Raw genomic sequence first — 18322 nt, 5'->3', positions numbered from 1 at the left:
ACCAGAAGGGTCCAGAATCAGGTTGCAAGATGTGGTGAGATATGGCAGGGGAACCTACAGAGATTCCTGGAGGACTCATCACAACCCCACTCTTAGGGTTACAGAGAGGCCTAAGAGTGTCAACAGATATGGACAAAGTTGTCAGTAATTTTAGGGTACCTGGAAAATGTTAGCATTTGAGGCCTTCTGGTGTATTGTTTTAATATTCTAGGAGTGTCAACAGATATGGACCAAGTTCTTAGTAATTTTAGGGTACCTGGAAAATGTTAGCTTTTGAGGCCTTCCTGTCTATTGTTTTAGTATTCTACGTATTCTGTAATTTTATCCTTATCTGTCACCTTCACAACCCAATTTCCCAATGAAAGGATGTGAGCTTTAACTGTGAAATCTCTCATCATCTTCATCATTAAGAGAGTCTAAGGAATTGATTACTTGGCATTCTCACACATCCCAAATTCTTGGTAAAGCCACACTAGCCAGTGTGCATACCTTGATTCATAAACCCATATGGGGCTGGAGGGTTAGGGATTGGAGAGGGGCAGATGACTTTGCATTATTTTAAATTAAGGTTCCAAACCATCCTATTGCCTTCTTTCTTTCAGTTGATCTTTTTGTTTTTAATTTTTTATTTTCATTTCATTTTTTGTAGAGACAGGGTCTCCCTATGTTGCCCAGGCTGGTTTCAAAGGCCTGGCCTTAAGCAGTCCTCCTGCCTCAGCCCCTCAAAATGCTAGAATTACAGGCATGAGCCACTCACTGTTCCCAGCCTCTTTCACCTGATCTTATCAAAAGTTTTAAGTGCACAAACCCTTCCATATCTTTTCTTATCTTCCGCCAACTCCAGAGTAAGACATGAGATAACATCAATTTGTCTAACTGCATTATTTCCAGAATCCTGTATCAGAAAGGAATTCTCCCTTTATTTAATTGAGTTTAGTTCTGTTGTCTGTAAAACAGGGATAATAAAACCTGCTTTATAGAATTAATGAGATGGCAGAGAAAGAGATTTTGGAGAGTGAGAGTTCAGAACTGTTTAGAGTTGGATAAATTTTTTGAGATAGGGCTGCTTTCTCTCATCCAAAAACTCAGAAACTAAATAGATGCAAATGCTGTAACAAGAGACACTGATATATGTAAAGCACTTGGCATTGCTCTTGTCACACAGGAGCCCTCTGTAATATCAGTATGAGTATCACTGTTGTTATTACAATCACTGTTATTTCTACTGCTGCTTCTAATGCCATCACTTCAAACAGTACTATGATGGGTGTTTTTTTAGGTCTTTGTTTCACTGAACCAAATTCTGCTTACAAGCAAGCTCTTTCTCTCCAGGGATGTTTTTTACCAGAATATAAGATATATTTTAGTTTCTAATCCTGGGACACTACCTGGCTTCTCTTCCTCTTTTCAACACTCTTCTTTTTGCAGTAGTTTCTGGGAATGGTAACCACAGTAGCGGACCCAGTGCTTAGTCCTGTTTCTTTATTGACATCAAAGTTTTCACATGGTGTAGTTACTTGCATTTTCTTTTATGAATTGCAGTGCCGGTGGCAGATATCAAAGCCGTGGTGACGGGAAAGGACTGCCCTCATATGAAAGAGAAAGGTGCCCTTAAACAAAACAAGGTATGATTTCCAAATTATTGCAAATAGCTCTATTTGCCCAGTGCGGTCGGCAACTGCAGCCAGCCTAGCCCTCCTTTATAGCAGTGTCCGTGTGTGTGCGTGTGTTCAGACACACATCTCTTATTCAGCTCTCCTGTTTCCTGTCCCAATTCCTTTTACATCTCTTACCCTTATTCTTTCTCTTTCTGACCCCTTTTCTGATGCTCACCATCTTTTCCATTCTCTCACTTCCTGCCTACTTCCAACCCTAAGAATTGCCCTCACTATTGTCACTTTGTCCTCTCTTGAGCCCGCTCTGCTCATCCGTCCATTCCCTGGGCCTCTCCTAACCTCCCCCATTTATGTTTATTTCTCCCTTCTCCAACTTCCACCCCAATATCTTTCATTGTCTTCTGCTGTAATCATGCTCTTAATATCCTCCCCGGGATCTCAGCGAAGCCTGGGACAGGCAGAGAGCAGCTGACTCAAAGAATCTTAGAAAACTTTAAAGGCCTGATACCCTTCAGCATTGTGGAAAGTAGGCTGTGAAATATCTCCAACTCAGACTAAAGGAGAAAATTTTCCCAGAAGTGTGTATTACTTAAGCCCTGCAATACCTTTCACCATCCCCTCCTAGTTTACCAACCATTCCATTATCATTCCATTACAGAGGGCACAGGAGGGAATATTATTTGAAAAGACAGAAGAATTTCTTTTGCCCGCTGGAAGTATTTGCCCTTGGAGAGGCCGTCAGGGAGCCAGTGCTTTGTTTATGCCTCTTAGAATCTTGTGATCTATACCATTCATGAACAAAAGTATCCAGATTATCTGGAGCACCCAGAAAATCTGGTACCAAAAATGTCACATAGATCAATAGGTTGCATCTTTATTTCCAGTGTCAGTATCTAAGAGGGACACCAAAATGATACACAATCTATTTACCAATCAGCGTTAAAATAAATAGTTTCCACTGTGTAATTTCTATTGTTATAAGACAGGGAATCCAGTTCTTTGCAGGATGGCCCTATCTATAGTTAAGGAAAAACAAAACTACTATGAAAATACTGTTCAGGAAGGCAGAGGGCAGGGGATGCAGCTGAAGAGGCTGATTGTAAGATCTTTCCTTCTTAAGTTCTATAACTCACCTCAGCTCCATGGGAACTCCTTCTTTGTTGAGCCCATCACAGCATTGTCATGTAATGCATTTGATTGGCAAGCATACTGATGGCAGGGCATGCCCAAGAGGCCAGGATCTGTGGCCTATCTGTTACACAGCACCAACGGGGGTTTCTGTTTATCTCTTCTCCATGCTATGGGGAGACAGAGATTCTATAGCTCAGCAGATTAGAGAAGCATCCTTAGCTATAGCAGCAAATCTCCAGTTTTCATGGTTTGCCTCCTGTGGAGCAGACTTTCTTCAACACCAGCCGGGATTACCATATGCTGCACATGTCAGGTATTCTCTCCACAATCTCGGAGAGCACTGGCTCTGCTCAGCTTCAGCCGAGGAGGTCCCCACAGTTACCTAACACTTGGGGCTGAGCTGGAAACAGTGTGGAGAAATTGGCAATAATAGGGGTCTGGGAGTCTGCAACCCAGAGAAGACCAGGAAGGGTGTACCTGGAAAAATAGCAACCTGCCAGAATTCAAGTGTGCTAAATAAAGATAGAGGGAATTATGTAAAATAGGTGTGGAGGGACTTCCTGTTTCAGCCCCAGCATATGAAGAGCTTGAGAGTTGTGCTCCCATCCTCAGAATAAGGAGAAGTGGGCAGGGTGTGGTGGCTCGCGCCTGTAATCCCAGCACTTTGGAAGGCCAAGGCGGGCGGATCACAAGGTCAGGAGTTCGAGACCAGCAGCCTGGCCAACATAGTGAAACCTCGTCTGTACTAAAAATACAAAAAATTAGCCAGGCCTGGTGGCAGGCACCTGTAGTCCCAGCTGCTTGGGAGGCTGAGGCAGGAGAATCACTTGAACCCAGGAGGTAGAGGTTGCAATGAGCCGAGATCACGTCACTGCACTCCAGCCTGAGCAACAAGAGTGAAACTCTGTCTCAAAAAAAAAAAAAGAAGAAGCAGCAGAACAAAGCAGAAATCAACAAGTTTTCTTGGACCTATCCTAGAACTGAGGTTGCAGGCAGACCATCACCATGGAATGTGGAAAGTCAGATGTCCAAGAAGACATAATAATCCTGAACATGTCTGAACTTAACATGAAGATCTCAAAATCCATGAGTTATGAAACTGATAGAACAGAAAGGAGAAATAGACAAATTCATTATTATTAATATATTGGAGACTTCAACATCCCTCGGTCAGTAATCAATAGACCAAGCAGGCAGAAGATCAAGAATATTGATGACCTGAACAGCACCATAAATCAGCTTGATCTAATTGACATTAATAGAATAATCCACTCAGCAACGGCAGAATACACATCCTTCACAAACTCAAAGGAAACATTCACCAAGGTAGACCACATTTTGGATCGTAAAACATGTCTTAAAAAATTTAAAGAATAGCAGTTAGACAAAGTATGTTCTCAAATCACAATGGAATTGAACTAGAAATCAGCAGCAGAAAGACAGCTGGAAAATCCCCCAAATGTTTGGAAATTTAACAACACACTTCTAAATAACCCACAGTTCCAGGAAGAATTCCCAAGAGAAATTACAAAATGTTTCAAACTAAATAAAATGAAAATCCAGCTTACCAAAATGTGTGGGATGCAGTGAAGGCAGTGCTTAGAGGGAAATTTATAGCATTGAATGACTACATTAGAAAAGAAGAAAGAACTAAAATCAATAAAGCTTCCACCTCAGGACACTAAGGAAGGAGAGCAATTTAAGCTTAAAGCAAGCAGAAGAAAAGAAATATAAAATTTAGAGTAGAAATCAATGAAACTGAAATCAGTAGAGAAAATCAACAAAACCAAAAGCTGGTACTTTGAAAAGATGAATAAAATTGATAAACTTCTAGCCTGGCTAACCAAGAAAAAAATGAGAGTCACCCGTATAACAGATGTGGAGATGATTTCATTTGAACATGTGAGGTAGTATATTTGGCCTTGTATCAGACTCCTCTCTCCTTAAAGGAGACTAAAAAAGTAAAACCGAGTAAATGATGTTTTGCAGCCTTTATTTTTCACATATTGTCACGACACTCATAAAACATGGGATGGATGATGATGGATAGATGGATGATGGATGGACAGCTGGAGAATGATGGATGGATGGAGTACGCCACTGTAAACAGATAAGACTGCAAATAGAGGCTACTTCCTGGGACTCACTGGCCCATATTTCTAGCTACCCTGGGCTCTTCCAGTCTGCCATGAGGGATGAGACTAGCAGAATTTCAAGCAGCCTGGCCCTTTAATTAGCATATACATGGAATTTACTTGTCTTGCAATGTTACTAGTGTTCATATATACCATGTCATCAAGCAAAACATCAAAAGGCAGAAGGAAAGCCACGATTTTACCTGCTGAACCCCCCAACCCACACCCCTTTCCCCGTGCTCCAGAGGTGCCCTCCTGTCTACCTCTGGGACTTCTGGGTAGGAAAAGGGGACCTGCAGCCTAAAAGGAGAATTGACCAGAATGTGTTCATAAGAGGTCTGTCAGTACACAGTGGATGGATGACAACCAAGGCAAATTGCTGGCTCTTTGGACAGTTTTTCCAGCTGTGGAGCAGCTTTTGACATTTTGTGCCATGAGACCCATGGTTAACTTAATCACCGAGCAAGGCAAACTGAGACATTGGCATCTGTAAAAGAGATACTTTGTTAATGGCAGAGTGTTGGTAACTGATCATCCTCTCACCCATTCAGTCTCTGCTGATGTTCCCAGCAGGGCCCTGAGAACAGAAAGAAGAAAATTGGTCCTTTCCCTCGAGGTGTCTATTGCAGAGGCATTTGTTCATGTAGTCAGTCATCCACTCAGTCAGCATGGGAGTGCCTGAAATAGCATAGGACGTAAATGGGGTAGCTGGGGTCCTGTCTTTCTGGAGCTTAGAGTCTGCTATGTTTAACAGAGTTCAGTGCAGCAGGCACATTTTTACGGAGACAAGAAATGGTGGGTTCTTCACACAGGGATCAGAAAGTTTCTCATTGAGACTTGAAAAGAATTGCCATGAGTAGATGGAAATTCAGTTGGAAGGTTTTGATTTGCAAGGATTAAGGATTCTAAATTCAAACTCTATAATTTATAAAAATAAGCTGATTTGTGGCTGTGTGCTTTAAGGTGGGCATTCTTGGTGCTTGTCTCACTGGATTTGGGGCTTTTAGTTCAACAGTCAACATGAAATCACCAGAGTGAAGATCCATTGATTCAGATGGGAGTATATTTGGTGTATGAGAAGCTTCCATCTTCCCATTTGCCAGAATTAAGCATTTGTTTTCCCAGTGTGATGCTTAAACCTGAAATAGGAAGCATATTCTACTGAAGCTGATGTTCTAGCATCAGTTTGAAAACCCTGGTCTTAGCCAAAAAGTCCTTTATTCACATTTTTCATTCATCATCCATTCATTCATTCATCCAGCAATGTATTGAGCATCTCCTTTGTCCTAGGTGCCAGGAATCCAAAGATAAATATGACCTGGCCCCTGGCCCTAGGTGTCCAGTAGATAAGATTTATATTTAAATATGCAATTACAATTCAATATGTCTATGCCAAAAAAAATTAAACACAGAGGGAGCCTGGGAGAGTTGAGAAAGGTGATGCAGGACATGGCATCTGATCTAGCTTTTGAAAAGGAATTGGCCAGGCAGAGAAGTGAGGAGAAGACTTTCCAAAAGGAGGAAAAAGTCTGAAAAGGCACAAGGGCCTTTGCTCATGTGAAAAGCATCCTCTAATTGGGAATGTTGAATTCAGAGTATAGGATGGATGGGGATGGGGAGAAGAATATGGATTGGAGAACTATTGGCCGGTTACGCTGCTAAGATAGATTGGGGCTGGAGAGTTGTAACTGCCTGAAGAAGGTAATCTCTGTTATGTACTACATGAATGAGTGTTTTTTGCCTTCTAAAATAGAAACTCAAATTCTTAGATATCTGGACAGCAATAAGCTATAGTTCTGAAATCTACTGCTATTTCTGTGACCATAATTTAACACCCACACACATGCCGAGTTATATCCTGTGTCTTTTATCAAAAGGTTTTACCCTCATGATGACCTGGATAGATAGAGAACCAACATAGTTAAGTGAATGCTAGCAAAATGGCCATATGTGGTGAGTTACCGTCAAACAATGTAAGGATTGGCAGCCAACACTGCACACTGAAAATATGTTGCATACAACTCTACTCTTGTTATCAGTCGGTTCCTCATTTGACCCATGGAAGATGGCAGTCCCCAAACCCAGGAACCATTTTCCTGAGCATCTGCTGACACAGCGTGCCTTGTCTTCTGTCCCAGGGCCAGAGTGTTGAATACAAAGGTCAGGGGCCTCAGGGCATGGAAGGATGTTCACTTTCCTCTGCCTCCACTCTCCCTAGAACTCAGGCTTCCTCCACATGACAAGGTGGCAAGCAGGCATCAGTGCAGCAGAGAATGGAGAGAAGCTGCTTCTAGATGTAATTTTTCACTGCACTAAATCCAGAGGAATAAAAGAGCTTCGGTCATGAGCAACAAAGCCCCTGAGCATTCGATGTCTAAGTGAGTGTTGTGGTGTGTGGAGGCAAGTAGGCCCAGAGGGGGGCACAGATCAGTGACAGTCTACTCCACCACCACCTGGCGCCTTCTCCCTCATGGACAGTGTGGACAGGTGGCAGTTTCTGGAGTATTAGCCTGAGAGGTGCCATTGCTCCTGGCTCTGCAGCCTCCCTGCTCCAAGTGCTGAAGAGCTGACCTTCACCAATGACTCAACAACAGCAAGCCAGAGACATCAATAAAACCCATTACAAGCGATAACACCCTTTAACACAGACATGCAGCTCGGAGAATTAATTCCTCCCACCCCCTCCCAGGCAGCTTTGGTGAAATTAAAGTGGGAATTGACATTCTCACGAATTTCCCATTTCCTGCCTGTGTTTATCAGGAATCTAGGTCATGACAGTTCTGATCATTCATGTCGTGAGTGGTATATGTCATAGAAGGGCAAAGCTGAAAGTTTGCCTGCTCCTTTTCCTTCCTTCTCCATCCCCCTGCAGAAGAGAAAGTATCACAGCAATAACCACGCTGACACTGTGGTCTCAAGTGACTTCAGCACCCTGTCCGGAGCACATCTGGGCTGCAGTGCTGTTCACACCAGCTCTTGTCAGCAAGGGGTGATCAGCCACGTGATTTCCCTGAGCAGTCAGGCACTTGTCACCCAGGGTCAGCCCAAAGGGGCCTGGATGAACTTTACCTTTTCCTGTTTACCTCCAAGGGCCCCCTCACGCCACTGTAATATCCTGACTGGTTGTTCAGAAGCAAAGCTCACTCCCTCCTTTTTCTTTCTTCAATCTCTCAAGTATGAGTCAGAGAGTTTTCCTAATAAATGACTCTAAGATTAGTAAAGAAATCATCATTTTAATGAACATGCCAAATCTGAGTACAATTTGTATGAATTTTTGAAATTATAGCTTAGCATTTTGTTGAAAAAAAAGTTGTAAGAAGAGATAATGACCTATGACCTATCACCTTACCATAATTATTTTCATTTCCCATATTTCTTTCCAGTCTCTGTCCACAAGTAGGAATTGTTCATAATTGTGATCAGTGTGTACATGGTGTTCATGTCTCGTGCTTTTCTCCACTTAACTTTGGCTCCCTATAATTATCTTACTGAATGGCCAAATACATTTCCCTTGGTGGCTAATTTATGATTTCTTTATTACCCAAAAGAGGGAGAGGTTAGTTTCTCATAATGTTCTTTCAGATAATAATATTTGGCTTTTGCTTTCTTTTGAATTTTTCTTTTGAAATTATCTCAGGCATAGCATCTCTGGTTCTTGATATGTATTTTCATATTGATTTTTTTTTAAAAAGAATGATATGAATTTATAGTACTAATAGTAAGTCTGTGACTATTTTAATTATAAATTAAAAGGCCCAAGAGAGATGGTTATGGGAACAGATGCTATACTTAATGGCAAATTGTTTTTGTTTGTTTGCTTGTTTCGGCGCCCTTCCTTTTTACATTATTGTCTTTACTGGGTAGGCCTGAGTCAGGGCCTAAAGAAGAATAGAAAATGAGGAGAGCATTTTTGCAGAATAGCTCCCATTCCACGACTCAGCATTCTTTCCTTCGCTTGTTTCTATTTCTGTCAAGGTGAGGAGACCTTTTGAGTGTGAGACGCTGGTAGATCTATCCTCAGAACAAGACCTGCCCCCTCTCAATGAGGGACAGCTGGAGGTGAACCAGACACTGAGAACTCCATGAGAGCCAGAAATAGTTAGATGATGGACTGTGTCAGGACAGGGATGCAGCCACTTTGGAATAATTCTTTAATCCGTCTGAAATTCTGAAATCTGTAGGCACTGACCTCATCTTTTTGCCTTTTATCTTTCTGGGGCATTTTTGCTGTGAGTCACAGGCCAAAGACAAACCCTCTAACAGATATTAAGGTAGAGAATGATGTGAAGAGATTGGCTCCCTAAGAAAGAATGTTTTGTGGGCAATTACTGAGCAGTGTGGCTCACAGATCACAGGAGGGGAGAGGGATGGTCATCACTGGTGCCTAATAGAAGCACAGAGAAGGAAGGCACACTGGAACCTCCATGCTGGAACAGTGTAGAGCGTTGGTTTGGATACACTTGGCTCTTCTCTTCCAGACTAGGAGTCCTCAGGATGCTGAGAAGAGCTGATGACTCTCATCTTCTGCTGACCGCTCAGACCACTAGAATGATCGTCTTACCCAGTATTGGTACAGCATGTACAGTTTGAGAAGTGTGGCTTAATGTACATATTAGACATGGCACTGAGTGCCTTGGTCATTGGTCATTCACCTGCAATGAAATGAAAAATGTCACTTGGTTCCTAGACTTCTGGGCCTGGCTCATTGCGTGCACTCCGTAGGTTTTCACCAATGAGTAAGCCCATGCTTCTCGATTATACCTTGCAGTCTCTGCTGGGTAAGACCTAAGCTTTGTGTAGCCTTTGCTGTACAGTAGCTTAAAGGTCAAAGGACAGATACAAAGATAATGGGTTCACCTAGGAGCCTCCTTAAAGCTGGCATAGCGTCCACATTTTAGGGAATTCATACCTCTGTGGGCCTCTCTGTCTTTCTTAGGATGATAGAAGGAAGGGCAGTCCTTACTCCTGTTGATTGGGAGTTTACTGGTTTTTTGTTTGTTTGTTTGTTTGTTTGTTTTTGTGGCCTCTCTGGAAGGGAGATGCTGAAGAAAGGAGAATAACACAGTTTTGGTGGCGGGCGAGGAGGCGGGCGGTGCTGTCACCTTGGACACTCATTGAGCTTCTCTAAGCCCCGCCTCATAAAGGAGATGAAAACACTTGCTACATGGGCTGCATGCGAATTAAATGAGATAGTTCACAGACTGCCCTGAATGGAGAGAAGGAATCATGCCGTGAACCTTGAAGAGCATGGTTCCTCCTTCCATCAGCCTCATTGCAGCTCTGCTTGTCTAGACAAGCTGGCCCTATTCCATGGTCAATGTGCAGCCATTTGCAACTGCAAAATGAAATGTGCCGATTTTCCTTAAGGTGCTGTTTTCTCTCATCTCTTGTAGGAGGTGCTTGAACTCGCTTTCTCCATCTTGTATGACTCAAACTGCCAACTGAACTTCATCGCTCCTGACAAGCATGAGGTAAGGGTCTCGGGGGTGATAATTTATGAGATAATGTTATCTTTTCTCAAGAAAAATATAGAAAGAAATTTTACTTAAGAAAAATAGACCTGCCTGAAAAAATGATGAACCAAGGGGCATCTTGCTGACTTGGAGGAGAATAGAAACCTTTTGACAAACTGCCCGTTGCAACAGATTCAACTTCTTAGTAGCTTGATTGATAGTTCATGGTAAAGAAAAAGGATGTAAAAGGCCTCAAATGCAGCAAAGGTATACTTGTTAATCCAGAGAAAGAAGCGGCCCTGGTTACAGCTTTGGTTTTCATTGAATTTTTTGTTTTTGGTCTGGATTTTCCCAAGATAAACTGGTCTCTCTTCTTTAAAACATCTGAGGAAGTAGGTTTTCTACCAAATTTCTTTAAGCTATTTTAAGAGGTTTAGGGCTGTCTCTGCTGTTGGGATTTTATTTTCGAGATGCTTTTATTCCTTTCTGACATCTTGTTATATGTATAATTTGTTTCTCTTCTTGCAGCACGCTGTCAGCTATATTTAAAATATTTAGCATAAATCTAGGAAAATGCATTTGTAAGATAAAGTAGCAGTTATGGCTGATTTAACTTTCTTTTATAAACTGGAACCCAACATCATGCTTGAAACTTTTATTTTTAGATGATACCATTCAAATTTTTGTTTTGCGTGTGGTTGCATAAACAGCTTTAGAAAGGAAGAGAACATTTTAATAGAATCTGACTTTTGTTCCCCATTTCCCCTAGGACATTTAGCTCATTTAGAAGTTATTCAGTATCTAGTTTTCACTGGTTTGAAGCTTTTGAATAAAATTGTATATCCCAAAGAGAGAGGAAAGATTAGACACAAATCCTGCATTTAGAACGGTGCTTAAATATAATTCTGTGTCACTTGACATTTAGTTTGCTGAAGGGTAAGACTTTGTCTTCATCTTTCTGAAAATAGATACTGTGTTCTACTGTTTCTGTTTTTAAATAAAATTGTGGTTCTACACAGGCCACCATATTCAAGATGTATAGAGCTGTATACAAAACTACTTAAAATAGTAGAACTTTGGATGTTATTTAAATCTCTGCAAGGCTGTTTTCCCCAGTGTACGTTAATTCCAGATCAGGATAAATGCTCTGGGACTGCCAGATTTTTATTCATATCTGCCACTTCTTATAGATACAATGAAGAGAAAAATGCCATATGCTTGTGAACACTTTTAATTACTTCAGACCACTTTCCTTCTATTACCTCATTTTATTTCCATAATTATTCCATACAATAGAAAGTTCTATTACAAACATTCTCATTTATGAAATGAGCACGGAGAGACCTCCCAGAACTGAATACCTCAACAACAGAAAGGTGAACACAGTTGGCCCTTGAATAGCATGGGGGTTATGGGCACCAAACCCCCCACACAGTTGAAAATCTGCCCATAACTTCTGACTCCCCAAAAACTTAACTGTCAGTAGCCTACTGTTGACCAGAAAGAAGCCTTCCCCATAACATAAGCAGTTGATTCACACACATTTTGTATGTTATGTGGATTTTATACTGTATTCTTCCAATAAGGTAAGCTAGGGAAAAGAAAATGTTAAGAAAATCATAAGGAAGAGAAAATATGTTTACTATTCATTAAGTGGAAGAGAATCATCATAAAGGTCTTCATCCTCATTGTCTTCACATTGAGTAGGATGAGGGAGAAGGAAGAGGACGGGTTGGTCTTGAGGTCTCAGGGGTGGCAGAGGCTAGAGAGGTGGAAGAGGTGGAAGGGGAAGCAGGAGAGACAGGCACACTTGGTGTAAGTTTTATTGAAGAAAAAAATCCATGTATAAGTGACCCACACAGTTAAAACCCATGTTGTTCAAGGGTCAACTGTAAGTATAACAACCCTGGCTTACTCTCTGCCAGGCACCATTAATGCTTTATATGTATATTTCACCCCAGTTAACCCTCATATAACTCTAAAAGAATCGCCATTTAAAAGAGGGAAATGAGGCAAGAGAGCTTAAGAAACGTGTCCAGGGTCACACAAGTAGTAAGAGGACAGAGCTGGAATTTAAACACTGGCAGTCTTGCTCCAGAAGCCCTACACTTAACCCCTGCACTGTGGAGCTAGGAAGAGAAAGAGCAGACACTGAGCTCACACATTCCTGGCAGGCCCATCACTCAGTTTCTACAATCACCAACTCATGGCCAATCTGGTTCACCTGTGCTCCCATCCACTCTTCCACCATCACCCAGCTGCCACCCCTGATTATTTTGAAGCAAATCTGGATATCATTTTGTGTATAAATGTTCCTGTATGCATTTCCCAACAACAAAGACTCAATTTAAAACCATAACTGCAATACCCTGATCACACTTAAATAAATTAATAATGTGGTATTTATTTATTAAACCATGTGCAGTCAGTTTTCAGATGTCTCTAATTGTCTCATTTGTGTTTTTTTCTTTCATACTTTGTTCAAGTCAGAATGCAAATAAGATCCATGCATTGCAGTTGGTTGACATGTTTCCTAGGTTTCTCTGAATCTACAGGTTTCTCTTTCTCTCTCTCTGTCTCTCACAATCATGAGCATGTGCCTTTTTTCCTTGAAATTTATTTATTGGGAAAAACAGGTCATTAGACCTGTAATGTTAATAGTCTAGACTGTGCTGGTTATAACTTTATGTATTAGCTTACTGTTGCTATTGTAACAAACTGCCACAAACTTAGTGTTAAAGAACACAAATTTATTGTCTTCGAATTCTGGACTTCAGAAGTCAAATGTGAGTATCCTGGGCTAAAATCAAGGTATCAGCAGGGCTGTGTTCCTTTCTGGAGGCTCTAGGGAAGAATTTTCCCTTGTCTTTTTCACTCAAGAGTCCACCTGCACTCCTTGGCCTCCATCCATTGCAATGGCTGGTTGAACCTTTTCATCACCTCACTTCAGCCTCCTCTTTCGTACTCAGATCTCCCTCTACCTCTCACTTCTCTGACTCTGACTCTGACTCTTCTTCTGTTTCCTTCTCTCACTTTTAAGGACCTTCGGGATTACATTGGGCCTGCTTGGATAATCCAAGATAATCTCTGTTTTAAGGTCAGCGGATAGCAACCTTAAGTCCCTTTTCCATGGAACCTGACATATTCACAGGATCCAGGGAGTAGGATGTGGGTGTCTTTGGAAGGCGGGTATTATTTTTCCCACCGCAATCTGCAGTTTAATTCATATATTCATCGGTCCCCTGTATGTCTTGTGAATTGTGGTTAAAGGATTAATCAAATTCAGGCTCCCTTTCTAAGCAGCAGCAGTGGTGTTTGTACTTTCATGGTGACTTCTTGCTCCCCTTTCTTGGATATTAGCAGCCAACAATGATCGTTGTCTGGATCCTTGGAACCATTAGAGGTTGCAAAAGGTTAATATCCTAATTTTATTATTCCTTCTTTATTAAAGGGATATATAAAGAGAAACTGGCCTCGTCAACTATTTGGTTATCCTAAAGTTATACAATTTACATATGGTAGGCAGGATAAATACTTGATTCTCTTTACCAGTTTTCAAAATAGTAAGCATCTTTCAAAGAAGAACAATGAGGCATTTGGGGGCAGGGGTTGAGTAGGAAATCATGCTTTTAAACAGAATTGTGTCTCAATATGTTGCAGTTACTGTCATTATTAGTTTCTAAGTTATCCTGTCTGGAACAAGTAGGAACACCATTGGGTTGGCATCTGAGTCCTATTGGGAGGACCCCTTACGTCTTTGATAACTTTCTGGCATTCTGGTATGATGGAGTGTTCCAGGTTTATCTTTATGTTTCCTGCCTTTTCTCTGTGAAGCCTTGATTACTTGTAGTGGGAAATCATATTTAGTGACCAGAATCTAAGCATGAGTTGTGTTTATGGTCATTGCACACCACGATGCAGTGGTTCTTGGTTGGTCCTTATTTTTTAGCCCTTTTTGGGGACAGAGCTAGGTGGTTTTCTTTTAAGATAAACTAATGAATTGATACTGATAGTTCCAACTCAAATTCAGTATCAGTACTACAGGGTTTTTATTTATTGGTCGATGTACTTTCACATAAAATTTTCTGTGCCCGTTGTTTCTAAAAAGAAACGTGCTGCAGAAATGTTCCTGTGGGTTAAACTAATCTATACTAGGAAGCTAGCCAGGCCTGGGAAGGCTGTGTGAAAAGAACAGTAATCCCCAGGACTTGGGGATTTACCATGAAACAGCATGAAAGCTGGAAGGGGCCTTTGAGAATGTAGAGTTCAGTGGCACCCGTACCTGCATGTTCATTAGAGTTTTCTAGGAAGCAAAGTCTCCTCACCCTAGATCTACATGATCAGGATCTCCAAGGTAGGAGCTAGGTGTCTACTTCTGTCAAGGTTATTTATGAAGAAATGGATGGTTAGACATGTTCAGAATCAGATCATGAGGACACTAATTCTTCCGGAAATCCCTTAACACTAAATTGATGTTTCGATGGGTTAAATGCTTTGGCTGAGATCACATAGCCAAGGTAGAACCAAAGCCCTCCAAATCAATGCTGCCCTCCTGAAACACAGATCTCATAATACACCCATTGTGCATCTCCTCAGCTTAAAAAGGAGGACCGCTGATGTGCATCATGGAAGATTTCCATCACATCATGGTGACTGGAGATTTATATAGTGCTTGCAGTATACTTTGGTTACTTTTATGTTGAGATCTGCTACCATGGAATACAGTCCAGATAACCACAGTGCCAAAGTAGGTTAAAGAGGGTCTGGAATTGCCGCTTGAACTAGTGAGGCAGAAAAGTTGGGAATCTGGAGTGCATGGTAGAAGGAAGACCACTTCAACAGAAGAGGAGAACAATTGCTGTTATAGAATCCTATATAGGACTATTAGAAACCTAAACTCCAGTGCATGAGTGGAGCCCAGCATCCAGAACGCCAAGCAGCTTTCTGAGATGCTGGCATCAGGGGTGCCTCTTTCACCAGGTGTCATGGTTCTCTGTCCATGTCAGTACAGAACTCCAGCCTCTGGGAGGGGAAGCTAAGAAGAGAAAAGCAGGTCCTCAGACAAGGCACAGTTCTTCCTTCTCCCTCACAGAGATCATAGTCTCCTGGAGAGACAAAAGGCTATGAAAGGAGAAGAATCAGACTCTTAGTTGGGTACTGTGAGGGGCTTTCCAAAACAGATAATATCCCCAAGTATCAGGCCCCAGAGACCTGGTGAAAAGAAACCTTAGGAACTAGAGACAAAGGCTAAAGAGGTCCCCAGACAGGCAGCCAACCCTCCTCCCATTAAGATTGCCCAATAATTTTAACCATTTTGGCTGCCAGACACTGGGCAGCATAAGGCTATTTCCTAGCCCTTTAGCTGAGAAACACCAAGGTGGGACTGCCATTGGCCATTGGCTCCAGGGTGGGACAGGGCTGTCATTGTGAATGCTAGGATCAGACAGGACAGGCCGAGATGAGCTACTAGACTAGGAGCCATGACTGGAGTCAGCAAAGAAACCTGCTTCACCTGATGTTGAGTCCAGGGCTGTTCGGTAGATTCCACCAGTACCTAAAAGTCATAGACTCCCACATAGGTGTTACATTGCAAGTCATGGAGAACTCCAATCCTCAGCTGTTACAGAGAAGCATTCTTTGCAGAGAAGAGCACAGGCACTGGAGTCAGATTGCCTGGGTTCAAACCCCACCCGGTCTACATAATACTGAGTCACTTCTCTGTACCTCAGTTCCTTCACCTATAAAACAGAGATAACAGAAGTATCGACTTTATATTGAGATGTCGCCAAATACGAAATGACGAAGTAGGCAGAGCCCTTAGCGCACAGCCTACTGAGTGATGAGTATTCACTGTTAGCTATTTTTACTATTAATGCTTCTGTAATTGCCACCAGTAATGATCGCTGTTGCCTCCCTTCCTGCCAGTACTGTATCTGGACGGATGGACTGAATGCGCTACTCGGGAAGGACATGATGAGCGACCTGACGCGGAATGACCTGGACACCCTGCTCAGCATGGAAATCAAGCTCCGCCTCCTGGACCTGGAAAACATCCAGATCCCTGACGCACCTCCGCCGATTCCCAAGGAGCCCAGCAACTATGACTTCGTCTATGACTGTAACTGAAGTGGCCGGGCCCAGACATGCCCCTTCCAAAACTGGAACACCTAGCTAACAGGAGAGAGGAATGAAAACACACCCACGCCTTGGAACCGTCCTTTGGTAAAGGGAAGCTGTGGGTCCACATTCCCTTCAGCATCACCTCTAGCCCTGGCAACTTTCAGCCCCTAGCTGGCATCTTGCTCACCGCCCTGATTCTGTTCCTCGGCTCCACTGCTTCAGGTCACTTCCCATGGCTGCAGTCCACTGGTGGGACAAGAGCAAAGCCCACTGCCAGTAAGAAGGCCAAAGGGCCCTTCCATCCTAGCCCTCTGCAGGCATGCCCTTCCTTCCCTTGGGCAGGAAAGCCAGCAGCCCCAGACTGCCCAAAAACTTGCCCACCAGACCAAGGGGAGTGCCCCAAGGCCCCTGTCTGGAGGAAATGGCCTAGCTATTTGATGAGAAGACCAAACCCCACATCCTCCTTTCCCCTCTCTCTAGAATCATCTCGCACCACCAGTTACACTTGAATTAAGATCTGCGCTCAGATCTCCTCCCACCTCTCTCCCTGCTTTTGCCTTGCTCTGTTCCTCTTTGGTCCCAAGAGCAGCAGCCGCAGCCTCCTTGTGATCCTCCCTAGCATAAATTTCCCAAACAGTCCACAGGTCCCACGCCCACTTTGCGTCTGCACTGTGATCGTGACAAATCTTCCCTCCTCGCCAGCTAGTCTGGGGTTTCCTCTCCCTGCCCCAGGCCAGAACTGCCTTCTTCATTTCCACCCACGCTCCCAGCCTCTTAGCTGAAAGCACAAATGGTGAAATCAGTAGTCTCGCTCCATCTCTAATAGACTAAACCTAAATGCCTCTAGGACGGACTGTTGCTATCCAAGCGTTTGGTGTTACCTTCTCCTGGGAGGTCCTGCTGCAACTCAAGTTCCACAGGATGGTCAAGCTGTCAGACATCCAAGTTTACATCATTGTAATTATTACTGGTATTTACAATTTGCAAGAGTTTTGGGTTAGTTTTTTTTTTTTTGCTTTGTTTTTGTACAAAAGAGTCTAACATTTTTTGCCAAACAGATATATATTTAATGAAAAGAAGAGATACATAAATGTGTGAATTTCCGTTTTTTTTTTTTAATTATTTTAATCCCAAACATCTTCCTGAAAATAACATTCCCTTAAACATGCTGTGGAATAAAATGGATTGTGATGATTTGGGGAGCTGGTGTTTTGATTTAGTAACTTAGGTTCTTGCTACTCAGTCATCAGCATCACCAGGGAGCTTGTTGGAGATGCCAGCTCTTCAGCTCCGCCCTAGACCTGCTGAATTGGGTGATGTTTATGTACATTGGTTTGAAAAACACTGCTGTGGGAAACCCTCCACCATTGCTAGGTCACCATAGGCTCTGAGCATCAGTGGAGAATGTTACTTCTAAGAAGACCATCTCGACTCACTGAGAAAATCAGACCCACTGTATGAAAATATCTATTCCTTTTACATTCTTGTCTCTTGACCATGACTTTCTCTTTTTTCTTTCTTACCATGATATAATTCATAGAATGGGTCTAATTAAAGACATCACAACTTTGAGGGAGCACATTTAGCAATGAAAAGAATGCATACCCACAGACCTGAAATAAGCCAGAACTAAATAAATCTAACTGTGGGTTAATAAATTATAGGTCAGAGCCCAGCGAAGGATGTTTCTTAAGTCATTTGCACTGGAGGCATTATCAGGATTGTAAACTCCCCAGCACTGGGAGGGATGTCAGAAGGGTCCAAGCATGCAGTATTAAGCATGGCACAGCACCAGCCACTCTGGCCTCACAGCACAAGCTGTGGAGGCATCCAGGTCATTTCTCTTTACCGTCATCAGGATGTGCAA

General features: G+C 42.5%; 1 protein-coding gene across 20 annotated transcripts in view; it reads left to right on the top strand.

Annotated features, from left to right (window-relative positions):
* Positions 1–17649, top strand: part of ELMO1 (engulfment and cell motility 1) — a 589252-nt gene extending 571603 nt beyond the window's left edge. For all 20 annotated transcript variants that reach the window (XR_010158837.1, XR_010158836.1, XR_001719198.4 and 17 more), the window contains 3 exons: positions 1543–1625; positions 10276–10353; positions 16261–17649. Coding sequence is in view for 14 of the 20 variants with exons in the window: in XM_003950985.6 (XP_003951034.1) it covers positions 1543–1625; positions 10276–10353; positions 16261–16461 (362 nt within the window). In the remaining 6 variants the exon portion in view is untranslated. The remainder of the gene's footprint in view (positions 1–1542; positions 1626–10275; positions 10354–16260) is intronic.
* The last annotated feature ends 673 nt before the right edge of the window (positions 17650–18322 follow it).

The sequence above is a fragment of the Pan troglodytes genome, chromosome 6, assembly GCF_028858775.2.
Source record: "Pan troglodytes isolate AG18354 chromosome 6, NHGRI_mPanTro3-v2.0_pri, whole genome shotgun sequence".
NCBI lineage: Eukaryota > Metazoa > Chordata > Mammalia > Primates > Hominidae > Pan > Pan troglodytes.
This window is presented reverse-complemented; position numbering and strand designations above follow the sequence as displayed.